Here is a 27,994-nt window from a genome sequence, read left to right on the forward strand (position 1 = left end):
GCTACATTGGATTTCAACAGCGTCAATCACCAGTCTGATCACTCAATCTTAACACAGGGTGATTACAGCCCAAGGAATTGCAGACACCAAATTTAAATGAAGGTATGAAGCGGCAAAGCATTGGTAAACACCTTGTAAAATGAACCCCCCCCCCACTTAAATAAACCCCTATTCAATGCCAGCACAGCGTTTGGGAATCCTATTCAAATCTTGTTTTGTTGGGTTTTTTTCATCGCGGGATCACAGCAGTTTCCCAGAACTATGTCTGTGCTGATGGGATGAACCGGGAAGGGGGCCCTCCCCAGATCAAACGTGACCCTTGACCCACCAATACACCACTGCATTGTCTTGTTGACAGCCCCCTCCTCATTTAAGTCACTCCCACTGGCCCCAATATTGGTACTCCGTCATCAAGTTGCATTAGACCATAGTAGAGCAGCCCGACAGAAAGGGTCAAAGGGCGCTGGCAACTTCACAGCGTAGCACGCGTCACCAGGCGTCCCAGAATAAACGGGGGGTCAGCATTAAGAATGAAATGAACACAATAAATGAAATGGGAGGGATACTGAGGCATTGTCTCACAGGACAAAGATTCACCTTATAGAAAGAGCTTTGAACTCCTGACACAGACGCTAAAGCATGATGGCTTTAAAGGGGTCAGCAGAGGCCCTGACCACTTAAAATAACAAGGATATTGCTCAGTGATTTGTGCATTTTCATTCAGGAAAAACACCCCTGTTGAAAAGACTGGCAGGGGAGGACTGCCTAATAAGCTTTTTGCCAGGCCTCTCTTTTTAAATCTTTAGCCAAAGTCCAAAGGTAAAACCCTAAATAATATAGGACACTTCCTTATCCACAAACACACTGTAATTACCATAAAGCAGGAGCTGGTAATCTTGAGTTAAATACTTCATTATAGGGCTCAGAAGCAGAACTATAATGTTGCAAGAGCGAGGTTATTGGCATGATGCATGTTGTTAGAGGTTAGTACTTATGGTACTTCCAGTTTTCACTTTTTTGTAAAAACTGTCTGTGCCAGGGAGTTTGCAGGTTATTGTTGTCATCTGGCAGAGACCTGATCACTGAGTGACTGAAATGTTGGCATTGATTAAGATTTTGGTCCACTAAGTAAAGCACAAGTCTTCCAAATTCACAGCTTAAATATTGTACTACCTTTGTACCAGTACATACATAAGGGCCCAAAAATCTGGATACAAAAAAAGGTAGGTATTTTAGTTATAGTAATAATAAAGCGTACATGAGCATGACCATCTTTGAGTACCACACACTAACGCTGTGTCTCAATGGATACTCTCATTAGTTCACTTCCATGTCGTACACTGTGAGCAGTCTGTTATCTTTGACCACGTACTGTTGTTTTAAATTGCACAGGGCTGCTATGCCTTTACCGAAAGTGACTGCTGTTGGCTAGCTAGCTAGCTATTAGTACAAGCTACTGTGTTGTCGACCAGAGAAAACACAAGCGTGGCTGGTCGCGTAGTTATGTAGCAAAGATGGTGGTCATTGAGAGGAAAAGTGTCCAGCATTCCACACTTAACTTGAAATTTAAAATGAGTTTAATGACTTTGGCATCTATTTTGTCGACAGAGTAAATGTATTTAGTGCTACAGAACTCCCTACTCCATCATCTTTCTTGCTCAGTAGGTATGTTGTACCCCCTAATATTAGAAAGGTACCCATTAGTAAACTAAATACCTGTAGTATAAATTATTTATAAATGCCCAGATTGTTGGCCCATTATTTTACATCTCATATGTACGTGCATGCATCGGTACATACTCTAATGGTAAACCGCCAGTACAAAAAACTGTACATTCGGAGTAAATGCGCTGTATGTTGTGGGACGCGATCTGGAGCGTTAGAGAATGAAAGAAGAATGGAGAAAGCCTTTGATAGTACCTCTACTTCACTTTAATCGTAACCTTTTCTGGAAATGAACAGAAATCCAACAAATCCATAAAAAATTAAATATTGACATAACATTATAATGAAGTAACAATAAATACAAGTAATTACATAAATATACAGAAATCTTCTTGAAACACAAACTAATACTGCCATTTGTGAATAAGAGACATACATTATGCTTATTTCAAGAGCCTGTTGATACGGTGTTAGGTTGACCACAAGGGGTCAAGCTGGTCTGAATGGAAATGAAATGAAAGAAGAATGACAGGATGTGCTTTGTTAATTCTGTGTTCACTGATTTACCGCTGCCTTACAGTCACACATACTGGAGTCATTAAAAGCAATACGTCGCATTAGTAAATGATGTGTGGTAAAAGATGTTCTCACTGCTGTGTTAACAGGCCCTTAAAATAAGGTTGATGTCAGTACAGACATTTATGACCAGGAGGAGTCAACTGGGAGGGCTGCAGGCAAAAGTTGCCCCTAACCACAGATTCTAGATCAGTTTTCACTGTCCCCAACAGGATGCTGAATATCAAAAAGGTGGGGGATTACACACACCCTGGATCTGTGTTTAGGACCATCAACTGCACTGGGTAGCCGCAACAACTCAAGCTTAATCTTAGCCAGCCAAATTCCCTCCAGTGCAAGGGAGAGAAAGATACGGCAGGGGGGCAATCATAACAGAGGCTGAGGTAGACACATTAGGTTGGCTCAGAGTAAGAGCTCTGGATACAAAACACTATTAACTTCCCCTGTGGTCACAGGCATCACGTGTTCAAAGTACAACATTTTAACAGCTCATTCTCTTAAGTCGAAAACATTTCAACATTATTTCAGTATATCTGTGATACACTTTGCATTAAGCTGATCAATCTGATCAATCCACTAACTGCTCATGGAAAGAAAAAAAAAGGTACAGAAAAGGCAGTATCAAAAAGCAATGTGCCACATAAACATCAAAAATGTGATGGATCATTTTTGGTATTTATATCTCGTGTCTCCCTTGTTTGGCCAAAGCACCGCTGTAGTGTAGGTTATCATTGTTAATGGCTAGTTGAGTTGTGTTCGGTTCCAAATGAGGTATTGTTGAGCATAGCATATTTAGCAACTCCAAGTTCTTACTGTACAAAGAAAACAATAACTAACACAATATAAATACACTCATGTCAAGCATCTTTGGAGCAGAGAGCTTTAAACCTATTGTTTTGGCCACACTAAGGAAATCTGGGTCAAAACCCTCTGCCAAACTGGAATACAATGGCTATTAGTACTAATTACCACAAACCCAGTGAGACATTTTATTTTACAGTGCTAGTTCAGCTGCTGTTGCTGGTGTTTTCTACTGGTACTGGACGTTTCAGGGACTTTTGAGTCAACATATTCATGCGTCATGTCATTTTTGGGGCAACACCACTGTTTGTTTCATAGCAGTTTATACATAAACTGTAAAATAAAGTGTCTGAATAAGATTAGTAACTTCTCTAAAAAAACACATGTGCCTTGAGACAGATTGAATTCTTGATACAATAGCCATTTCAAAGATGTATATATTACGAAGATGTAGTACACAGCCCAAATACAGTCCTATGTAAGTTGGTGCTTTTAAAGTTCATACAGAACATCGATTACATTGTGTAGCACCGTATAATGGAAATTATTGGCCATTCTTTGGATAATAAAAGAAGAAGGCATCATACTGTATATTCCTGATATACAAAAACATTCATCAGTGTTTGCATATGAACAAAGATTGGCTAAATGTGCGAATACAAAAAGCTAAGACACAAAATAAACCACTTTAAAAAGTTAATGCTATATACAAAAAGATAAAAAGGAAAAAAAATATCTCAATAAATTATCTTAAGAAACAATATTTTACAAAACTAACTTTGATTGTGATACAAAGTCATCCTGATTTTTTTCAAATACTAACACAAGGCTCAACAACAGTTTTATGGAAACTAGGACTGACAAAAATGTTCTTGTGGTCACAGCTGTCACTGAAGTATTTTTGAAAAGGACTTTTTTGGCACATTGCAAGAGAGCATATCTTTGCCGTTAAAGCACAACAGATATTTACTTTCCGAATGTCTTGAGGAAACGTTGACCATTCTCAGGCACCAGAGAGGGAGCAGGAAGTGGAGGAGGTTAAAAGTAGAAGAGAAGTGGGAATGTAATTTCTCCAGTGCAAAAGCACCAAAAGTCAAAGCCCCTTTAAGACTGTTTGTGAAAGAGTAAGACTAAAGGTATTGGGAAAACAATGTGAGGTTGAAAAACAAGGTATAGAGTATTTTTTACGAGCGTACCGAGCTCCATGGGTCTGTGCTCCAGTGGGGGCTAGATGGGCACGGCTGAGTATTGCACTGCTCACGATCTGGCGGCTTGTCATGGATCTCGCAGCTCAGATCGTTGAAACGCTCGCCGTTTGGACGCTGACAAACCACCAGCCTCGTCTTTATCCCCCCTCCACATGGCTTGGTGCACTGAGGGAAGCAGGAGGAGAGGTTGTGTTTTAGAGGTGCGTATGGGGAAAAGGCTTTTGAGTGTAAAAAGAAAACTAAGGCCATTTCTGCACGTGATTTACATTCGAGAGCTTTAGCTGAAATGAAATGCATCGCTCAAATGATTTTTCAAACCAAAATTGTGATCCCACAGTTTGAAATGTTTTCTTAAAGCTGGCCCATGATCTTTCAGAGAGTAAACTGTAATCTAACCAATCGGTGAGCTGGCATCTGTCTTACCTCTCCCCAGTTGCCGTAGATCCACTGTGGACAGGGTCCCGACTCACAGGACCGTTGCTCATTGGGCCGGCTGCGATCCTCACAGCTGTTGGCAGGGTAACCGTTCTCATCCTGGCACACGACTACACGCCGCTGGAAACCTCCTGCACATGTGCTGGAGCACTAGTGTACAGAGGGAAGAGTGCACACGGTCAAACACACAGATGTGCAGTGTATAGGTGTAAAGAAGTCCCAGTGGGTATTCTACTGTACATTATTTACATTTCCTTGAGACATGATGACGCACAAACCAACACTTAAGTTTGACTCACGGCTGCAAAGTATTAAATCAATGTGTCTTTGAGTACATTGAAAAAACACAGGTTGGTTAAACGCAGAGAGTACGAATCAATGTGCATGTTTTGGTGCATGCAAAGCCCAAACTCAGAGACAGGTTATTTTAAACGACTGACCATATCTGCTGCTATATTAAAATACATATCCTCAAGACAGAGGCAGGAAGTGTCACCAGAAATAGCTTCGATCCTTTCCTAGAATTATTTGTAGGTCAAAAGTTATTTTAGGAAAGAGACAGTTTAAAAAAAACAATCAACTGAAAGAAAGGGGTCCCTATGGGAGACAACCGGTGTCTCCTGCGTCACATATTCCTGTGGTGTTGCATGACAAAGTGTCAAAGTCTTGTCTTAGAAGAGGGCAGGGCCTAAAAAACGGACTCTCACTTCATGCGTGATGGTCAAAGTGTTGCATTTAGCTACATACCGCATTGTAGGAAGTAAATAACTTGTTCACAAACTGTAATTAGTTAATTAACATTTAGGGACTCTGAATCTCACTTTTTGTATAATTGTTATCTCATACTTGTTTAACATGTTACCAAAACCAACTGGAAACCATCATCTGAAAAAGTGCACACTCATCTACAAACTCAACCTTTATTCTGATCTCAACCACACACCTGTCAAGTGTTGTGAAAGCATCTTGCGCAGGTGTGACGCGATTTAGGTGAACAAATCTGTCCACATACCAAAAAACAGACAGAAATATAAACACCTAGCACAGTATTTAAAAAGGGCACCTGTGGTAGTTCCCACTGCATCAATACCAGTGTCACTGTGCTGCTGGTAACAGCTCTGCTTCATGTTTACTGTACGGACATTACAGTGGTGTGATGTGGTGCTGATTTGTGGAAGATGCCTTACCGCTCCCCAGGGTCCAGTCCGCCATTGGTGGGATTGGCTGCGGGGCAGGTTGTTCCTGGAGCTTACATTTGGCGAGGACGGGAAAGGTCGGGACTCACTGGGGCGGGACGGGCATTGAGACATAGCACAGTCCTGCTCTGTAGAAGGACGATCGTCTAGGTCACACTCACTAGAATTCACCTCCTGGTCACTGTAGTTGACACACAGGACCTGCCGTGTGGTCTTCCCCTGGCCACAGGTCACAGAGCACTGAAGAAAGAGATAAATCATGAGCATAAGTGCATATCCAATAAGACATAAAAACACACTCTTGAAGAAACTGTAATTATTAGATGGTGTGAGGCAAGTCAAAAAGATCAACCATTCATATCGGCCTGCTATTGGTATGGATGGCTTAAAATGGGCCATCAGACCTGACCCTTCAACCTGCGTTTCCAGAGGTATAATTACCATCATTAGTATCCTTGTCATCAACCACTATGCATGGGCAAAAAACTCAGCTACAACTTGCAAATACATTACAGGAAGCGATGTGTGGTGGTAAAAGAGTAAACGTAAAGAAAGCATTTCTCTCTATCTCTCTTTATCCTCTCCAGATATTGAAAGACCTTACAAGAGAAACGAGACACACAGATGACACTCAGGGAAATGAAGAGATTCACCTTGAGGCTCAGCTCCCTTTTCCCCGTGATAGTCCTGACAGTGCCTGAATGACTGAAGCTGCTGCATACATCTGACTTTAGATCTCAACATACTTAAATCCCCCTCACTGGGGGGCAGCAACTAACTCCCAATTTATTAAACATGTCTGGCGATGCAGTATCTCCTTAAAAGGACCCAAGTTCACATATTTCTTTTTAGGAAAGAAACAAAAAGGAAGAATTTCATCCAACCACTAATGGCGTGTCACGCAGCTCCTCCCTAGCTGACTTCACTCTCTGTCTTGCATAAGGCCATATTTTATACTTATGCAACAGCTGCCTACTCCAGAATCCCACCTGAGATTACACTGTTCAGAGATTTATACTGCTGTGTCACATTGTAATGCATTTCACATGATTTTAGATACTGCAAGAAGGTTTTACATACAGCAAGTCAAAGAATATGATCTGATACTAGATGAGCAGTGGCTAACTTACTGTTCAAGGCATGAGACCAAGAACAAAACACGGGAGTGCCACTGCACGACAAATGCCACGGGTTAGTACATCCAGTGTGCGTGTGTGGCTGATATAGGCCCCTGAAATCACTTTTGGCCTTGGGATGATCTATTTCCTTTGGGGGGGGGGGTCAATGAGTGTCTTTGGCTTGGTGGTACATGAGTGGGTGGGTGTGTATGGTGACCAGACCTCCAGTCTGGCTGTACTGTATCACCAGGACTCTGATGAGAAACATCTGTAAACAAGACTGGAGCCCCTCACTGCAGCCCCTTGCATCTCCCAGCTCCAGAAACTTTTGCCTCACTCCAAATCTCTCACACACACACACACACACACACACACACACACACACACACACACACACACACACACACACACACACACACACACACACACACACACACACACACACACACACACACACACACACACACACACACACACACACACACACACACTTTCTGTAGACTTACTACAGGCCTCAACACACACTTGCCTTCCAGCTGCCCCCTTGTCTCAACATCTTTGCTCACACAAACATCTACATAGCGCGTGCAGACAATAATTGTCAGTGTTGGTAAAAATGTATGTAGAGGATACTGAGACAAATCAATCTTACAGGAAGAAAAACATCTGGATGGCAATATTAACAGCACATAATGAAGGTTAATCAACAGATCCAGCTCTACTGGAAACAGGAAAGCTTTTTTTAAATGTAGTCATTAGAAACTCCTCAACAACATTTGGCTGAAGGTGCAGCAATTATAAGTTGTCATTTTGAGATAAACAATCAGTGGGTCAGAAGCAGTGGAGTAGAAGATGACGGAAGTTTTTTCTTACCACTGTCCATTCCAGCACTTTCCACTGTCCGCAGGCCACTACAGAGCACACTTCTCTGGCAGGGGGTTTTGGTAGGTGGGCGCACGCCGCCTCCTCTGCCACACCACCCTGGTTGTCCCGGCAACTCACATAGCGCATACGTGTCCCTTTGCCACAGCTGGCACTACACTGTTTTGAAGAAGAGAAAGGTTAAGAAGCTGGAAACTAACAAGAGACAAGCAAAATGAAGATGGGACCGGACTACCAACCTGGGTCCAGGAGCCAAACCGCCACTGTGTTTTGTGGCTCTGGTTGGAGGGGACTTTAGTTCCTGGGGGATCAGGGTGGCTGCTGGGACACTGGGCCAGTTCACAGTCCTGTGGAAGGGAGGACACATACACCCATTCATGCAGTGATTAACAAAATGAATATACTGTAACAACATCTGTCCCTGACCACAAAATACCATGAATATCAGAGATAGCTCCTCATGGGACAGTCATTATTAACTTAAACTTTATTCCTTTGGCGCTATGTTTCAGAGTAGTTGTGTTCCCATCAATCCTTTCCCCCCACCTTACCAAAATAACATTTACAGGGTCCGCCCCGTCAGTTAAAACTATGGATTGTGGCAGTAAGCCACTCAGCATAAAGCCCTGATCCCTGTCATAACAGGTCATAGTGGAGTGGTATTCAGGGCTCCAATGCCCATGCTGGCGTGGTTGTAAACTCCACCCCTAATCCAGTCCCTTGTCTCTCACCTTCCGCCCTTTCCTCTTCCCCCCCCAATGCCCTCTGGTGCCCTCTGACCCCCAGTCTCTAGGAATGAGGGCCTTAATCAGGTTCATAGGATCTGAGCAGGCTCCGCATTCCTCACTCGGCCTCCTGATGGAAGCAAATAGTCCTCATGGCAGCGTTTAAAATAGCTCTACACACACTTCCTGTCAAAGTCACATTTAACATGCACAACCTGGTGTATGGAAGTACTGAGCAAAGCATCCTTTGCCTCAACTGGTCTCTTCTCTTTATTCAGACCTCCACCCATCCATCTACCCTCCTTTCTCCCTAAGCCCTGCTGGTGGCTGCCTGGTGGGACTGGCGGCTGGTGGCCCACTTCATGGCTGGCTGGTTGGAATCACAACGAGGTGGGGCGACTGCTTCAGGGTCACTGGCTCTGTCGGCCCAGGCACCGGAATTAAGAGCCGCTGCGACTAGAGGGGGGCCTCATACTGAGTCTGCATGCTCAGCCCTCTGAAATGGGTTTACGCCCCGCGCTGACCAAACACAACTCTAATTCAGCTCCAAATAGGTTTCTTTGGTGTTTCTGTCTCTCTTTTTGTGAGTCAAGCAGAGAACAAACAGATGCACAAGCATATTTAGAGAAACAATTCCACTTGTAAACCTGACGACATCTCTGTATCTGTACGTGGTGTATGATATATTTTAAACTGTGTCAGCACTTTTCAACCAGCCTGATTTAGTATAAGTAGTTTATGAAGAACGTCCATTAAACATAACATTTATATCCTGTAAATTAGGATTTCTTTCGGCCTGTAGTGTCCAGCTATTTGAAGTTAAATATTCAAACTTACTTATTATACAGATAAATAATAATCTATATTAATATTTAAACACTGTCAGGTTATCTCAAACAAATTTGGTCTTTCTTTTGGGGATTCTGTCTGACAGTTGTGTGTCTCTATGAGGGGATAGTAAGGCTGGTATTACCTCCCCCTATTCTCTCCCTCTAGACCAGACTAGATCAGACAACATAGCTTTATTGAGACCAGGTGGAAATGAAATGTGTGTGTCTGCCCGTGTGTGTTTTGAGTGTCAGTGCGCATGAATGTGGATACTTCCTTCTCTCCCCACAGTCTGAGACTAAACTGTTGCTCTCACAGCGAAGGACAGATACAGAGATTGTGGGCAGTTGGGAGAAGTGAAAGAAAGATGTTAGAGAGGGAAAGAGGATGACGGGAGAGAGAGCGAGAGAGAGAGAGAGAGAGAGAGAGAGAGAGAGAGAGAGAATGCCTTACCTGGGTATCAGTGGGTCGGGTGGCAGCATTACATTCAGTGTCCTCCATGACAGCACCATAAGAGCCAACTACACACTTCACCGCTCGCATCTGGTAGCCTGTCCCACACGAGGTAGTGCACTGGGTTCAAAGAGGGGGAAAAAAAGGAGTGGTGGGGAAACATTAGTAACAGAGCGCCACAGAGAAAACTTAGGAAGAGGCAAGCAAATAGGACATAAAAACAAAGATGTTCAACTGAGCCAAAAAACTACTCCCCCACACAAACAAATCCAAAGACTGTACACCAGGCTCAGCAGATAAAAAGGCTTATTCTACCCTCCACTCTGAGAGAAATCCAAGCTTCAAGTGGGGTCTCAAAGATCAAATACACAAGGAACCTTTGCCCGTATACATTGCACTTGTGTTTTTTCCACTGTAGCCAAGTCAGAGGGCACTACTCCACGCTCTCTTCTGCCTCACTGCCTCCAGTGAAACAGGGTCAAGCTTGTTTGGCGGCACCTTCAACTACAATTTGACAACGCTTCATTAAACAACTTCAAATATACCTTAACGTGCGCACATCCTCTGATGGGGGGCACACAAATATCTCACATTTTTGGGTGTTCAGTTCTCTGTGCACACACACAAATGAGACTCAGCCTGCACACACAGACACTATATACTGTATGCATAACCCTATATAATGCTTTTGTAGAGGAACACGCCTACCCACATCATCCATAGCTTTTGTATATTTATTTTGGCAGGATGTCCTCTGAATCTAAACAGGCGAGAGAAGAGGGGACAGTGCTAAATGATGAGCTTAGCTTATCGGCGTCCTCCCTTTGGTTTACATCTGGGAATAATTCATCAGAGAAGAAACAGTAATTGTAAGCTTCAGCTTTTTTGCGGCTTCACATTAGCCAGGGTAGACTTCTATAAGGCCTATTTATAAAAGTGACTTTTGATCAAGTTTCTGGAATAGCCTGTTAAAAGTTTGGGGAAAAAATCACCAATTCATCACAGACGATTTTATTTCATGAGGTCAACGGGCCAATCGGAACGCTACACTGCAATTTTCAGTTTTAGACCAAACAGAGTGATCTTATTTTCATCCGTTCTGGAATAAATGGTGATCATTTAACTTTACACCAGATCCATATTTAACAACCTCCAACAAGGTGTATGTATGAACTGTATAGGACTCACCTGTCCCCAGGGTCCGACCTGCCAGGAGGCGCACTCCTGTTGCTGGCACGTCTGAACAGACTCCAGTTTAGATGAGCCACAAAACCGATCATCTAAACGGTCCTCACCAAACTGACACCACGTCTGACGGTGCTTATAGCCTTTGCCACACGTCACGAGGCACTGGAACAAAGAAAATTGAGGTTTTAGAGTGAGATATGTACAGTATGTTATTACATTGAGCCTCCTGGAATGCTTTTTCATGACAAAGGAAGAGACCACTTGGTGTAGAGGAAAGCAGGATATGCAGATTACAAAACAAATAGTAGTTGGAAAGGACCAAAAGACAGGGCCAGAGTGTTTATGTGTGAGTACAGTGCATAAGTATACAGTGCAGTGTAGGTGTTTGTATTTATCAGCACCACATGGGAGATCTGAAATATTCCTGGAATGCAGCACAAAGCTTTGCGAGTGCCTCGCTCTACAATGTGTAAACTGTACAGCAGTTAAGAAGAATCTTAGCCTGCAATTAGCTATTTCCCAACCTTCACTATAGTGGGAGGAGGGGGAGAACTCCACCAAGGAGGCATGCAGGATCAATTCACATTTGACCCAGATCACTGCCGGCTTAAAACTACTTTTTTACTTGATTTCTCTTCACATGTAAGAAAAATAAGAAATAACACGGCCCCGTAAAAAAAAAAAAAAGACATTCCTCCTCACAGATAAGTGGATCTGCACAAGCTTCCTGTAACTTTATGCCCTAACAGGAACTCACAAGCCATTCTTCCCTTTTCCTATGTATTGGGTTAGAAATAAAGAAGAGCATATCTTTAAATAAACATTAAGGGCTTTTATTTGTAATCTGCTAAACATCACATTTCGTACCGGGCCATGAGAATAGAATAGAAGCTGAACTGACCTCAGACCAGTCCCCAGTCTTCCATTGTGGACACTGGAACTCATTGCAGGTTTGGACGGTCATTTTGTCCCTTTGACTGCATTTGCTCTCATCACCTCCAGCCTCGGCTGCTTTCCGACACACTGCCCCACGACGGCGGTTGCCTCCACCACAGCTCTTGGAGCACTGCGATACAAGCGTTTGAACATCAGCTTGTGTAAACATGCATAGACCACCTGTGATAGACTTTGATAAACATCTGGATTATGCTCACACACAAACCTCAGACCAAGACGAGTACTCCCAGCCGCCTGGGTTACAGTCTCCATGGCAACCTTCCTTGTCATCAGGTTTGTGCTGACCGCTACAGTAACGGTCATCCACCTTCTGAGTTTTACCATCGGCACGGCTGATTTTGGCACAGTATATTTCCAGGGTACGGTAACCGGGGCCGCACTGAGCTGTGCACTCACTCTTACGAGCCACATGCCACCTGCATCGAGGGGGAAAATCCTGGTCAGTATTTTACGATGAATAAGTGAAAACTAATTCATTGATTGGTTAATAATAAAGGCTAGCTGAATTGGCCAAACTAACCTGAGTTCACACTCAGTGTTACAGGGTTCAGTGAAGACAGCAGGTCTTGCTGTGCCGTGACACCTCTGGTCTGACACCACCACCCTGTCCGACTCTCTGTTACAGAGGATCTTCCGCTTGCGCTCTCCTATGAAGACATCATGACGCTGATAAGTAAACAGCAGGTATACTTAAATAGCATTCCTAAGCTCAGATACAATGCTGAAATACTGCACCCATGAGAATATGTTTTACATCCATCAAAACAGATATTAAAGAAAGTGTCTTTTTTTAACTTTTGAATAAGGAACACCTTTTGAACCATTGGTATGTGGTTCACAAATAAATATGCAAAGTTTATGAAGAAAGTTGCAATCAAAAGTTTCATATCTTCATCATGAAGTGAATCTCCTCCAACTGCCTCACCTCAGCATCTTGCGATCCTGACCATGGAGAGTGAAAGCAACAGCTTGCCCGAGTACAACTGAGAAGATCATAGGATTGCAATGTCTACCAGCAGCAATGTGGGTGTGCTTTACCTTCGCCTTTGAGTTCAAATCCCAGTATTTAATTACACTGCACCAACTTTACATGAGTGAGATTTAAACCTCATGTGGCTGCAGGAAATATATTCTCTATCAGCAACTCATGTTACCAAGTTTTCCGGAGCTTTGTGTGCCGCAGACAATCCAAATAAATTGGAAAATCAAAAGGTGCTGAGGGCCTTAAATGTTTGCGGTTTATCCTGCTGTGAAAACTCATTGGTTTGTCTTTGGAATGTATTGCTGGTACTTCAAGCAGGGCAGTGTCAAAAAGTGGAAAAAGACATTCTCAGACAAAGTGTTTGAGTCATAACACATAACAGGTTTTCGAGTTTACCTGCGATCCGCCTCTGCACACCTACATACTCCGACATATCCAGGTTCATGTCAAAGAAGGTAATCCGACACAGCACACTATGAGGTCGAACTTTAATCACTTGTTCCAAACCTATATGTCTAGCATGAAGCTGTCAAGTTTAGCCAAACAATCCTCTCTCTCCTATGCCTCCGGCTTAGCAGTTCCCACGTCCCATCTCTTTTTTACTTTCACCACACCATTTATCATCGACCACTCGCATCACCTCACTGTGCCAGCCCCTTTGTGCCTCCCCCTCACCTTGGCACAGTCGGCTACACTCCTGCCAGGGCCCATAGGCATCCCAGAAGAACTGCTGAGGTTTGTCTTCTATGGGGATGTTAAAGGAGTACCTGACATCTGGGTTGTAAAGGTTCCCCACAGACAGCACCTGGGGATAAGGCAGGCAATGTGATATGCATTATATAACAGTAGGATTAGGAGTCTTAAACATCATAGATAGTCCTTTAGTTCTTCAGTAAAGATAAAAACCTTTGACGGTCAAACCTGTATAACTTTTAGAACTAACATTTTAAGTTGCACCTGTCCAACACATGCCACTACTTTTAAATGAGTCTCTGCAACTCCTGCATGCCATACTAAGCCATTATGATAAGGACAATTTACCTGGACAATGATGTCCTCCTCAATGCGCTCAGTACAGTTGATCCTCTCAATGACATGGTCAGAGCCACTGTACTCAATGACGGCATTTCCTACATTGATTTCCCTTTTGAACATGCTGACCACAAACTCTCCATTAAGCAGGAACTCTCCGCGGCTGTTTGATATGGCTGGAGAGAGAGAGAGAAAACACTTGTTTGAGACAGAGAGCCGAAATGAGTGGAAATGAGATGTGAAATTCTTTGAAAAAATAATCGCTTCTTAGGAGACTAACAAGCTAAAGTAAAAAAGGCAACAGCTTGCTTTTGCATGCGAAAGAGCAGCTTGGCAACACTGTGGCTGGCGTTTTCATTTACAGTAGGCAGCAGTAAAGTCCTATCGGGGTAAAATAATCCTCTATTCCTGGAGAAGTCCCATCCAGTGGCATCCTGTTCTGTTTATCAGCAGTGTGCTGCACTCATTCGCCCTAATGCGATTATGGAGCTAATTTCCTGCCTTTACTTTCCTGGCCATTTCACACATTACCCTAATATGACCGTGGAGAGCTGCCCTCATTCCAACAAAATTGTTTCCACTTAATGACTGTGCCACATAGAAACACACACAATACAGTGTGACAAATAAAACAAAAAAACATGTTATTAAGTTCACAGGGTGGCCTGTAGTCATGCATAAAGGGAAACATACATACAGACAGACAGAATAAAGGGTAAACATATGCAATCATACACTGTACAGTACAGACACACCTTAGTTGACCTTAATGGAATGGTAACCAGAGGGCTATCTGAGCTCAAGTATTAGCATGCTTGTGCCAACAAGACATTTACACTAATAACTGACAAAGCAGCCGGATCCAGACAGGCACATCGTACAGACACACACAACACACAGACCCCACACACACACACAACACACAACACACACAACACACAAACACACACACACACACACCACACACACACACAATACACAACCCATAAATAAAACTAACTGACCTAGCTGGAATGGTAGCCTAGGGCTGAGTTCTGGCTCATTAGTGTGTTAGCATGCCGACTATACTTAGCTCCTTGGGTTTGCAGTGCATTAACTTCACACTCAAAGCTGAACATTAATCAGAGTGAACATATTGTTTTAAAATGGCTAATATTTGTGTAAATGTGTAAATACAATGAGAAAATGCCAGTTTCTTTAAAACAATGTAATAGATTTCTTACCGAGGTAGTTGTCATCCTCCGGTTTCCCTGAGTAGCTGTGTTGACGCACATCTACGTTTGTAGCACCACTTGGTATTCGCACAACTTCATTATAGCCTGTAATTAGGAGTATTGTGTTTGGATCATTAGGACACTAGATCTCTGCCTATGATAACAAGTGACACCAACTTTAATTGCTTTTTATACAGACAACTTAGCATATGTAGTTAGGAAAAGCAATAAAAAAGAGCTGCTGTCTTTTATACATGCTGAAAGTAAATGATAGTGTAATAAAAGAGGCTATAGCTCACCATAGTGGACAATGTTAAAGGTGCCTGCCACAGTTTTGCAGGAGGAGTTGTCACCTCCACACACGCCACACTTGTCCCTCCTGGCTTTAGAGTTTAATACATGGTCACAGCCCGCTTGCTGTTCAGTGAAGAGGTAGAAAGGAGGGATATGTATTAAATAGGAAATAGGAAAATGCCAGTAGTGGTGTAAAGGGTTACAGTAGAAAAGAGACGAACAGGGAGAGATAGTGGAAGGTAATTAAAAAAATAATGAGAGAAGATGATATGGAGGATAAAAGGGAGGAAGACATTATATGACAATGCACAGGAAGGCTGAGAGAACAGAAAAGGCAGACTCATTTTTCAAAATAAATACTTTGTTCATCTAACACCGTTTAATCCCTGATGCGTGGCAAAAGTTCAGGATTGTTATATTAACATGGAAGATAAATTGACTTTTACTTGGCCAGTATTTCTTGATGAAATACTGCTCATGAGAGATGAAGTCAAAACCAGTGACCCATAAAAAAGTGAAATGAGAAATTGAGTTATAGCCATATCGCTCATCTGAAAGAAATTTCCATAGAAGAAATGGCACGAGCTCTGCTTCTAAAGTTTGAATGCAGATCAGGAGCCGCATGGATAAAATCAACTGACTAAGGCCAGGAAGGCAACTTACTGAACCACAACCTAACCAAAGCACTGTGTGTGGTTACCAGTTTACACAGAGAAACCCACGGATTCCTTCAAGAAGTATATTGCTTCCAAACTAAAACTCTATCCGTCAAAGGTTTGTCGCAATATACACAGTCTGGTTTGGCAAAGTACTGAAATGCTTTTTGCAGAAAGCCTTACCCTGCACAGGCCCTGGACACAGATGTCGTTGGTATCGGGTCCACACGGCGTGCCGTCAATGACCCGGTCCCTGAGCTGGTAGTAGGCTGTGCTGCCTGCCACCCTGCAGAACAGCTTACACCTGTCCTTCATCAGGACTGAAAAAAGAAGCATGATGAATGATAATGTCAACTAACATGATGTGTTTATTATGCAAACGGGAACAGAGGTTGGCAAAAGAAGCAGACAGGGTGCCAGTGACATAGAAAAAGGATTCTCACTTCCGCTGTACTTTGGCACCCAGCGAACATTTGGAGGTAGACCGTTAATGTTGAAGTGCCTGCCATCGAACGCCGCACATTGCTCCTCCCGGAAGTCCTTCTTCTGCTTGGAGCAGGGCTCAGAGTTACAGGAACGAAACTTCATTCGGCGACCCACACAATACAGTCCTCCGTTCCTGGGCCTGGAGGATGAAGAAAGGGAAAGGACCAGTGTTTGGTTTAATTTAGTAAACATTTTAAGTAGATGCTTACCCCTACAGATTCAAACATTCATCCAGTTGCCTATTCTCCATTTCTCATCACAAACCTAGAGTCTGCCATTGGCATACTTTTCAAATACAACTCATTCTCGTCATGCCCAATTCTTTTTCTATACATCTATTAAACTAATAAGCAAGGCCACACACGGAAACTCGACTGACCTTTTAGTTTAGCAGGAAACAACCCTGTAAGATCTGCTATCAGAGTGCATCAGTTGATGAACACTAGCTATGAAAGGAATTCCCTTAAGGAGGTTTGATCTATGGAACATTGACTTTAGTAGCTAAGATGGAGACAAGGTCCAATAGGCATGCCTGACTACAAAGAGAGGGACTGCTCACACGGGTCGGTTGCATTCGCGCACAGCAATCTTGATGCCACCGCCGCACGTCCGAGAACAGGTACCGAAAGGGCTCCAAACTCCCCACGCCCCCTCCACAGGTGCAGCGTCATGCTCTTTGGCTATGCAAAGGCCGTGTTTGCAGTGCTGCAACGAAAAAGAAATGTATGAAAAAATGAATGAACTTACATGAATGAACAGAAGAATGAAGAGAGAAAGAATAGGAGCAGAAGGAGTGAATGGGGTTAGCGAGTGATGGAAATAAATGCGTCAAAGAGGGAGAAAACAGACCGAGTGAGCATATGAAATCTTATCCATGGAACTGGCAACACATCTGCTTTCCCGTGCTTTGATGCTAATCTGGGAGAAATTATACAGTGTAGCAAATACAAAAAAATGTACTGAAAAAGACATTACTCGGAAGGGACTGTCTGGACAGGAGACAGGGAAATGTCACGCACGAAGTCAATAAATATATCTTAGCTCATAACAGGAGGATACTCTTGAAGTGTTCAACAAACAGACTCCAGATTAAGTGTTCAGTCTGCATGACATGGGATGAGAGATTGGGGCAAACAGGAAAAGGTTTGAAAGTGTGTGTGTGGGTGTGTGTGTCCTCTTAGGCCTCCATGTCGCTTTCATGTTCTCTCACTCTTAGTGGCAGGAAGCGAGGGGTTAGTGAGAAAGTCGTAATTAAAAGCTACACTAAGAGAGTCGTCTTAAGTGAAACCTCCATCATGTACAACTTCACACCACACTCTTACATGCCAGCCATGTTTAATTACTAGAGTTAACATGTGTCCATAGTCAATTTTCCTCCCTTTCAAAAAGCCAGAGGACAAGTTAAGGGTCACTGGAGAGCTGTTACATCAACATGAAGAAATGTGGTAAGAATTTATCAGGATATAATAGAACCATCTGGGTATTTAACTGTAATGTAATGGATAAAAATGTGGCTATCCTGTGTTGTCAAAAGATGTGTTTTTATTTTAACATAAGCCCTGCATTTTTGCTTCAATAAAACTGATCTTGAATACTTATTTCCTGCTCCTGCCACTTTTTCGTATCAAAATAATGTCTAAACTCTGTCACTTACCTTTCCAGGAGAGCATTCAGTGCCGTCTGCCCAGGGCATGTGCTGGGTCCTGCAGCCCCGCTGGGCCCCCTCTGGACTGGTGCACCACAGCCTCCTACACTGGGTCTGGGAAACGCAGAAACACACACAGCGTTAACCTTGAGATTCCACAAAACAAGCGAGACAATCAGGAGAAGACAGGGAACGTGAAAGTCATGCTAACAACCTCACTGTAGACAACTCCTGTAAGGACTTCATTTGGCACACACACAATCTTTAACACAACATGCCAGAAGGTGTCTCTTTTGACAACTTTTTTAAAGTGCTTAAGAGTATCACATTTATTTTGGAGACATGTCTGAAGTATGTATTTCATCAACAAGACCCTACTACAGTATATGGATGGTTTGGTTGTGATGATTGGAGCCTGATTCCAGGTCCTATACATCAGTTACATTTGTTGTTATTTGCTTGCATCTTTGAAACAACTATTAGAAAGTTGCTTAAACCCTATGTTTAAACCATGGTCAAAACACAAGAGGGTTCCCTCAAAGACCCACACATGCAACATGGTTTAGATTTGACAAATTACTTCACTTACCATATATGGGCACACCTGCGTCCCCTGCCCAAATATCAATTCACACTGTTTATTGACATTGTATACCCGTCCAGGCAGCTGCTGCGACAGACTGTACGGTCTAGAAGCGGGCTCGTCCAGCAAGCACTCACCATATCCTGTGCTATTAAGAAATACAAATAAAATGACTTAAAAGAAAAAAAAGGGAAAAAGACAAAAGACACAGACAAACAGAGAACACACTCAGTACAGCTGGAGATTGTTTACTGTACATTTCTTGACTGGTTTCTGTTTATATTCAGTCGGTTATTTGAAATGGGGGGGGGGGGGGGGGGTAGTATGGGTGGATTGTTTCACAAACTATATTTTTGATAGTTGCCAGATACCCTTTTTGTTTCCTCCTTCCTACAGTAGGGGTTCCCTGCTGTTGCTCTGCAAGTTGAGGAGCCCTGAGAAATAGCACTGCACTGTGTGTGTGTGTGTGTGTGTGTGTGTGTGTGTGTGTGTGTGTGTGTGTGTGTGTGTGTGTGTGTGTGTGTGTGTGTGTGTTTGTATGTTTAAGGAAACGTATGCGTGAAATCCCTGTGATACATTTTGAAAGGGTATTTGGCCAGGGTTTGTAAATACTAATGAAAAACTTCCACACATCCTCTTTGATTTATGGCAATTGAAGTCATTTAGGAAATGGTGGAAAAAACATCTATAATATCTAACAATTCTGAATGAAAAGAGTATGACATACTCAAGGAACTCTGTGATGTACTTCTTGCTACACTTTGACCACATCCAAGGGTTTGTGTTGTAGTTAAGTGTGGGCGCCATCACATGTTGCTGAATCTTAACTCCATCCTCCTTACACTTGTTACTGTCATCATGAGGCATGTTGAACCTAGCACAGAGAAAACAGATAGAGAGAAAACAGATACAACATTAAACAAGAGAAACAGATTCCTTCTCCCAGTATTTGGCTGAGATTAACGTAACAAAAGCCAGTATTAACTGTGATGACAGCCTACAACTTGGATGTTTTATAACATTAGTATTTTGGTAAACCCAAATATCAAATTGAAAAATGGTTTTTTTGTGCTTCAGTGTGTTTCGTGATATATTTCCTCTGTCATTATAATATTGGCTTTGGGAAAGCCCATTCATTGCTGCGGCTTAAAATAATACAGAGCATTTGTATTTCCTGATTGTGGGGTGTTTGGAATGCAACCAGCACAATATTACATTATATAAACACTGGGCAATAGACCTAACAGAAGAAAAGAAAGCAGCATGAGTATAAGAGAACAATCAAGCTCCTGCAGGGTGAGTAAATAGGATCCTGGTTGGTGGACAGGTACAGCACCGCACTACCCGCAACCCTCCCTCTGAGCTACTCAGCTCCCCACCTGACAGGTACCATATAACACTGAGCTCTGCACTAAGTAGCCATCAAGCATGTTGTCACCGCTTGATGCGGATAAACGTGGATGTGAACAATCCCAGCTTTTGTTTAGTGGTTAGAAAGAGCATTTGTTAGAGGTGATGAGGGCTGTTAAGGGCTGTAACAGTCTCCCCCAGCTCTGGCTGACTCAGGACATTGGACAATGCAGAGTTTGCTGAGGCGCAGGTTTTACTTAAATTCTAAGAATCTAATTTTGAGTCTTTTCTCTTTACCCTCAAAACGAAAGGTAGGCCAAATTGAAGATATAATCAGAAACACACCAACGCATCAGAAAGTACAGGGGAAAACAAAAAGGAATGCACTGCTGTTTTTGTTCCAAAGAAGCAGGACTCCTTGATCCCCATCTGCTGGTAAAGCAAGCATCGATTCCTAGAAAAACTTTTGAAGCGCCACGTATGTTTTACTGAAGGAAACACTTTCCTTAACTAGGAGCAGTTTCACAGTACTTAAGGGAAACAATCAGTGGACACAAGCTGTGCTTACACATGGCCAAGTTCATGGGCGATGGTAAATGCGGTGCTGAGTCCATTGTCCTCACTGATGCTGCAACTCCTGTGTGGATCACACACCGTCCCCAACTCCGCCAATCCTTAAAAATGGGACAAAAAACAGAGGTTCACATGATTTTTCCACCAGCATCAAAGGTAAAGTAAAGAGTATAATTTAGTTTATGGGTTGAAGTCTATGAGCACATTTAAAAACAAAATGCACGTACCCAATGTGTCACACTTATCTCTTGCTCTGCAGATGTCCTGCCTGTGGCGGATACACAGATAATGGGTCATGGTCAGTGGCACAGCACAAGACAAGAATCTTCCCCATATTTAATTGGGGTCTTTCTCATTTAGGTTATTTTTTAAATAGTAGTTCTAATTCATCAAGCCTCTGGAGCCCATTTTTTTCCTTGACTTTGATGTAAATGATCTCCAAGAATTTGTACTTGGACAATGTGATTTGCTAAATGGGATATGAGGCAATTCATTAAATAATTCTATATGTTTCTTGCACCTGGTTATTAGGATGGCAGTGTCGTGATGGGAATGGTGGTTGTCATCCAGGATGTTCTGGCTCTGCTGCCAAATGCAGAAGTTCTTTAAAGTAGTCTGTGCATTAAATGAAATGACTGGACCTTCCTGAGAACAGAGAGAAATTATCAAAAAGAATAATGACATTGGTAAGTATGTACACCACATAGTTGTAGGTGTGCAAGTACATGGATCCAAACTAATTTGGCAGTCTTACCGGCTCGTCGTTTATTATGACTAACTTAACAATCACAATGTTAATGAGGTTGCCAATGCTGGGGTCCTTGTAGATGGAAGACACCTGAAGAAAAGAATCAAAACCTGAGCTCAATCCTCTGAATGAAAACATTTTCAAGAGGAAATTCTTTTTACTATGCGGATCAATATGTAACAATATTTTCATTCACTTAACTAAGGTGAAATGTGACACAGTACATTAACTGGCAAATCTATCATGGGCTGCCTTCCTGCAGTTTTAAGTAAGTGCGGGGAATTTGGTTGATTGAAAAATCAAGTTGATAATGGCCTGAGCCCCTGTAGTGAAGGCAAGCTTTGCCAAGAAACAGAATATAGGTCATCTTAGCCTCCCCCTGAGGACTGTCGGCCCCAGACGCCTGAGGAAACTGCTATTTGAAGTGGCCGCGAGTATGCGCTCTATGTGACATACCTGAGCTTATTTTTAACATTCATCAAAGCTGTCAGGCAAACTATACCTCGAGCTGCCCTCTCTTCCTTCTAGCTGTTTGAAAGAGGTGTTTACCCCTGCCCTAGGCTGCCCTTTTCCCCTTCCATGGCCCTCCTCCAAAGACCGATTGACCGACTTGCAGCTCAGCAAGACATGTACATAAATGTAGTGCAACATATGTACTTTCTGGCCATGAATGTGCATATACATAAACACTCTTTCATCTCCCAGCCCACTGCCTCCATCAACCAAATAGTGGAACTTACTATGGACATTAATGTGAGAATGTAGTGTTGTAGGTTGCTGCCATGATGCTCCACCATTTTGCTGTCGGCCACCAGCATGACTTCAACAAAGCGTGGGTAGGAGAGGAAGCGCTTTGTTCTCTTGTGAGGTCCTGAGTCACCGCTGCTATCATTTGATGATCTAGTGCTAGCATTGCCGCTCGCCAATCCTAGCAAAGTGCCGCTGGCCACGCCGGCACTCAGTGACTCCACCTCACTGAACACACTGCTGCTGACCACCGGGGCTGCATTGGACACAGTGGTAACCCCGAGCGCTGGTCCTCTCTTAAGCTTGTGTCTCTTGTGTCTGTGTTTGTGACCTAGAGAGGGAAGCAATGGAGCATTTATAAATATACAAAGATTGAAGGATGATGGGAAATTCATTCATTCAAAAAAACATACAAGGTATGAATCAATGTGTCTCATGATGTGTTTACAATTAAGCTTAAGAAGTGGGTTTATTTTTTTAAATGTGAAAATAAATTAGGTCAGTTGGCTGACTGGAAATGTGTATTGTTAAAATGTGTTGCTACCGCTTTCTCTCTGTTGTTTATTGTCGCTCAAAGAGCTGGTCGACAAATGAACACTGCCTGGAATGCCTTTTTTTCTCTCCTACTCATTTTTCAGAAGGAGGAAGAGAGAAGGGCAAACAGTTCAGACTAGGTAAACCTGGCACCCAGCCATAAAAAATGAGCACAAACTGCAGAGCTTGAGCTAAAAGAAGGCAGTTTAACAACTGGCAGCAAAACCTCTTAACACTGAGGGGAATTAATCCTTAATTACAAAACTGCTGAATACCAGTCTTTTTTTGTTTTCCCATCACATGCAGATCACCCTCTCTGGACCACCAACAATGCATCCCCACCTAAATTACAGTGAACGACAACTACATCATATTATTGGATCCGCTTTCAGTATACGGAATTTATGATAAAGGAAGAACAATTTGCTCTACTTCAAAAATCACAAGGTTACAATGGATCTTTGTACAAGGATATATCAGTCTTGGCAAAAACATTCTCTCAGTCAAATGTATGTTCCTTCAGGCGATGAGATCACACACACACACACACACACACAGACACACACACACACACACACACACACACACACACACACACACACACACACACACACACACACACACACAAGCATATTGTATTACACTACAGCCCAAAAGAGAAACACACAAACGTTTACATACACAGCAAAACCAAACATCTGCAGGAAGATGTCCAGAAAACAAAGAGAACTTATTTATCCGATTTCTTTTCTTAGTTTTGATTATTTGACACATTTCAGTTGCGTGGCTTTTCTACTATACAGTTTACACTGCATGTTCATGGCAGTGGGTCTAACCAACTTTCTTATCAAAGAGGAGGAGGAAGTACAAGAGTCAACAGGAAGTTCAGCCAGTAAACTGAGATGGAATGATACAAGGGTGAACTTACAAATGATTTTCCTGTGTGATAGTTGGAAAGCTTCCTCACTACTGGGCAGCTGTAGGTTCTGCACTGTGCAGGCCAAGACACGATATGACAGCCAAGATAGTTTAACACAACACTTCTACTTTAATACCGTCTATTTGAAAAATGTCCATATCAATCAAAGCATTTCATTAGCACAATAGATGGCACAGGAAAAAATAAATGGTAAACAATATTTCACCATTCAATCAATCTGAATCTTTCCTTCTGTTATGCTGTGTATGGCTCCTTAGTAACATGTTACAATTACTGTCATAGCTCAAACAGCTGAGTTGCTATTACATAATTGGTCCCTGTTGTCACTGATAGCAGAGCATTTGGGGGAAACCCAAAGATGATGTCTGAAGGAACAAATTAAAAAGGTCACATTATGTATGCACATACGGACCCACAAAATGCCAAATTCAACTCACAAACACACTTGCAAGTGCATGAAGCAACCACATACACAGTTTTTGTTTTACAAATGTAGCACTTGGGAGGTCCCCTGTCAGAAACATCAGTGTACTAGTTAGCTAGAAAGGGGACACTGGGTGATAGTTGACTGGAGAAGTTATTTAAATCAGCTCAGTGGTGGTCAGGTTTAACAATAGTTGCATGTACATTAGATGCATGTGTATATTTGTGTTTGAAAGTGCATGATTAGCGGCATTAAGGTTTGTACAGTATGTGACTTGGTTTGCGGTGTTTAGATTGTGTACATTTGTGATAGCCTTTTCTGTATAAATTGCATGCATGCCAAGGCATCATGTAAATTAAATACCTGAAGTGTCACAAGCTGAGTTTTCCCCAGATGTCGGTTTCTTGGGTGCACTCTTCCTGTATACAATATGAGGTTTTGTGTGTTCCTCTTCATAATGTTCTCCTTGATAGCTGTGTAGGGGCTCCACAAAATACTCTCCTTCTGGAGACCTGAAAGTGCCAAGCTGGTTGGCAGGAAAAAAAAGCACAACAGTTAGTCTCCATGAGTCCATTTTCTATGAATGCTCATTCCTTTAAAACAGCAACAAATGCAAACATCGGGAAAACTTGAAAAGTGAACACAAACAGGACCAAGGGGAATATACTGTATGGTTCAGCAAGATAGTTCTGCAAATCAGTGAGCCACCATACCACTTTAATACAATGTATGTCATGTACAGAAAGACTTATTGCAAGCAACCATGGAATGTGGCTCATTTACTAATAATTAGAGAAAATAAGCAATTCAGAGACCCAAGGGCTTCAACAGATGTATTTCTGCATTCATGTTAGACTGGTCCCAAAGGAGGAGGAAAAGAATAACAGTTAGACCTGTGATGCCTATCAGGGAAAATAGTGAGACTGTATGTTTTTGGCAGGCTTGTTGAAAGCCCTGTTATATGTATTTCACCTGGCACGTCTAGTGTGACTGGCTAACATGGAGGTCTATGATGTTCCAGATAAGGTGCTGCCATCCCAAGCACATTTTGCCTATTGCTCATTGGCAGATGAAAATCATCATGGCAGCCCTGGGGGCTGATACAAGTTTGGCACACACATTGGTAATCCCTGATGGTTATATATCAAAAGGTTCTCATAAGAAAACATTTTTAATTCTCATGCATGTGCAAAATATGTGCTACAGGATGGATTGTTTTTTAGTCATGGAGGATGCTTCCTTGCTGCCTTACATTCCCCTGCACCTTGATAGATCTGGAGAGTTGGCCAAAGTGAATCACCCTACAGTAGCAGCGAGCTACAAGAATAGAAGTATCACATTTTAAAATGTACACAACGTGTGGCTAGTAGCAGTATTGCCTTTTGTATACCAAATGTGCCTCAGATGTCTTGAATACATATTAATATATGCTCTATAAATGTCAGCTCAAATCCCTAAAGCTCTCTGCAGTGCAGAGCATTCAGAACATGTTTTAATTCGACTAGTCATTGGGGTATACATTGATCCCTATCTCATATGTATGTGTCACCTCTGTGGTGCTCTTAGGTATAAACTCAAGAGTGCACTTTTGCTCCACTCTAAAACGCATGCCTGGGAGTTGGGAACAATTTGTGATGACGTCGGTACCACCCGTACTCCCGCTGCATTAGCGTGCGTAAAGACGTCACTGACAACCTGGAGACCAGAAAGAGGCATGGGAGTAAGATTTGGAGCTGAGTGTTCATTAAACTTGACTGCAGCAAATGGACACTGGACTCTCGAAAGTTAGCACAGTTTTGCACTATTTTGAGTTATTGAGACTCTGAAAGCCCCTCTACAGTATCCTGCAACAAAAATAAGCCATGACAGCTCATGCGTTGTCAAATTGTTAAGTAACTCAGCTTTAGCTTCACTTCATTTTGATGAATGTTTACAACTTTTTAATCCTTTATGGGAAATGCGCAGTTTTGAATTCTTTCATAACATATTTGAAATTAACTAATGTTTGAATTCTTAAGTTTGATATTTGCACTAACATTGTGTTTCCTTTTTCTGGACTAATGGTGAGGCAGGTTTCCAGGTTGTGCCATAATGCCCCCTAAATAGCCATGGTGGAAAAGTAAAGCACCCGGGGGTAAAGTCATCACATGCACGACGAGTGTAACCGTGCGTAAAAACTCACCAGTCCGGAGCACAAACTGATGACCGCGGCGTGTTCTGCTTCTGCATTTACAAGTCCTTTATAGAAGCAGTGCCTTAACTCCGTGTCCTCCTCCTCCTCCACCTCCCCATCTGCAGCAAAATCCGTTATGTTATCTCCTCGGGGCCCTCCAAGTACTGTCACAGTGTAGAGAGGTGCGATAAATCCCGACTCCAGCGTGAGGTTGAGGTGATAATGCTGTCCGAAAGCAGATATCCTGTAATGGATATTTGACGAGGCCCACTGGTCCGTGCTGTTGCCGGTGCTTTCGTCCAAACTTCGCCTTTTCCTCCTGAAGTGCACACTTGTGGGAAACTTGTCACCGGCTTCATTCACTCGCACCGGTGTTACAATCTCATAAGCGCCGATCTCCTCTTTAGCTGGAAAATAACAAAGCAGTTAAGAATTAAGTAGCAATCCAATAGCGTCAACAAATCAAAGAGCCCGAAAATGCTCATCGATAGATTGATTGCATATCAATTGTGGAAATCTGTTGTTTAACAGCGTTTCAAGGACATGTACTCACTGAACTTTAGGTATCTAAAGAAAAAGCGCTGCAAGTCATGTGCTTGGCTGAAATCAAACTCATTCATTCTCTGCCTTCAACGTTAGGAAACGACTTTCTGAGGGGAAATGCATGGTTTGTCGGAGCGGCATACTTTACCTGTGTTTGAATTCAAAAGCAATTTCCCCGTAGACGCGACTACATTCAAGAAATCAGGGAAAAGTAGGAACCCCAAGCCCCAGAAGAGCACATGCATGATTATCCACGTTCAGAGGAGAGCGGCAGCCTGTATTCCTGTAGTAATACTATTTTCCTCCGGGCTTTCCGCCTCCGGTCCGCCTGCCACATCCAAGTTTATTATCCTCGACTCTTGAGTAGATGGTCTCTAGCCGGTGAAGTGCACTGCTGGGACGTGAGAACTTCGCGGATTCCCTGGCGAACATGCATACTGCAGAGGGGTGGGCTGCTCCAACAGTCAACTGCGATGGGATCCACTCTCCACTGCAAGCCTGTGCACCAGCTTTCTCCCCAGCTAGGGGCGGGATCAGCTAGGCAAGGTACACTGGGGCTACAGTGAAGCCACTCCCGGTATATACAGTATGCAGTAGTGACGAAAGTGGTTAATATCGGTGACTCGGTTGTTAGAAAGTATTTTTAAGGTGGAGGGGAGGGGGACCAGAGACCATTAGGTGACTCAATTAACTGTCTTGATGAAGTCTATTTATGGAGTGACTATATTGTAAATGTACAGTGTTATACAAATACTGACATTACAGGCATTGGACGGTATGAGAATGTGTTCACAAATATCCAAGCCAAAGCAAAGCATAACTAATTATCAATTCATTATTATTCCAACAATCATCAAAAAATATGCCTAAAACTCTTAATAGCACTCAAGCAAACTGAAACTTCATAACCTTAAATGAAGTCAGGAAACAAATCAATATTTTTCAATTACATGACAGCTAAGACATCTCTTTTTTGTGAACATCTTTTAAAGTGAAAAATAAAACAATCTTGAATAATGTTATCGTAAATCAAAAAGG

The 27,994-nt window shown here is 42.6% G+C and overlaps 1 protein-coding gene across 2 annotated transcripts in view; it reads right to left on the reverse strand.

The window, feature by feature from the left end:
* adamts9 (ADAM metallopeptidase with thrombospondin type 1 motif, 9) overlaps positions 1-27,378 on the reverse strand; it is a 43,818-nt gene extending 16,440 nt beyond the window's left edge. Inside the window, exons 1-28 of one of the 2 annotated variants that reach the window (XM_063911326.1) lie at positions 27,105-27,378; positions 26,423-26,820; positions 24,604-24,766; positions 22,336-22,673; positions 21,602-21,685; positions 21,368-21,492; positions 21,075-21,115; positions 20,843-20,948; positions 19,652-19,798; positions 18,931-19,072; positions 18,351-18,455; positions 17,256-17,401; positions 16,654-16,835; positions 16,394-16,530; positions 15,560-15,677; positions 15,270-15,365; positions 14,056-14,222; positions 13,690-13,819; positions 12,553-12,679; positions 12,238-12,448; positions 11,977-12,141; positions 11,076-11,237; positions 9,888-10,007; positions 8,121-8,228; positions 7,873-8,040; positions 5,873-6,121; positions 4,674-4,835; positions 4,239-4,415 (exon numbers count right to left, since the gene is read on the reverse strand). In XM_063911326.1, the coding sequence (XP_063767396.1) occupies positions 4,239-4,415; positions 4,674-4,835; positions 5,873-6,121; positions 7,873-8,040; positions 8,121-8,228; positions 9,888-10,007; positions 11,076-11,237; positions 11,977-12,141; positions 12,238-12,448; positions 12,553-12,679; positions 13,690-13,819; positions 14,056-14,222; positions 15,270-15,365; positions 15,560-15,677; positions 16,394-16,530; positions 16,654-16,835; positions 17,256-17,401; positions 18,351-18,455; positions 18,931-19,072; positions 19,652-19,798; positions 20,843-20,948; positions 21,075-21,115; positions 21,368-21,492; positions 21,602-21,685; positions 22,336-22,673; positions 24,604-24,766; positions 26,423-26,820; positions 27,105-27,201 (4,371 nt within the window). In that variant the 5' untranslated portion in view covers positions 27,202-27,378. Of the gene's footprint in view, positions 1-1,917; positions 4,416-4,673; positions 4,836-5,872; positions 6,122-7,872; positions 8,041-8,120; positions 8,229-9,887; positions 10,008-11,075; positions 11,238-11,976; positions 12,142-12,237; positions 12,449-12,552; positions 12,680-13,689; positions 13,820-14,055; positions 14,223-15,269; positions 15,366-15,559; positions 15,678-16,393; positions 16,531-16,653; positions 16,836-17,255; positions 17,402-18,350; positions 18,456-18,930; positions 19,073-19,651; positions 19,799-20,842; positions 20,949-21,074; positions 21,116-21,367; positions 21,493-21,601; positions 21,686-22,335; positions 22,674-24,603; positions 24,767-26,422; positions 26,821-27,104 lie in introns of those variants that run through there. The other variant, XM_063911327.1, reaches the window with a different exon arrangement.
* Positions 27,379-27,994: the final 616 nt, after the last annotated feature.

This window comes from Eleginops maclovinus, chromosome 20 (genome assembly GCF_036324505.1).
Source record: "Eleginops maclovinus isolate JMC-PN-2008 ecotype Puerto Natales chromosome 20, JC_Emac_rtc_rv5, whole genome shotgun sequence".
NCBI lineage: Eukaryota > Metazoa > Chordata > Actinopteri > Perciformes > Eleginopidae > Eleginops > Eleginops maclovinus.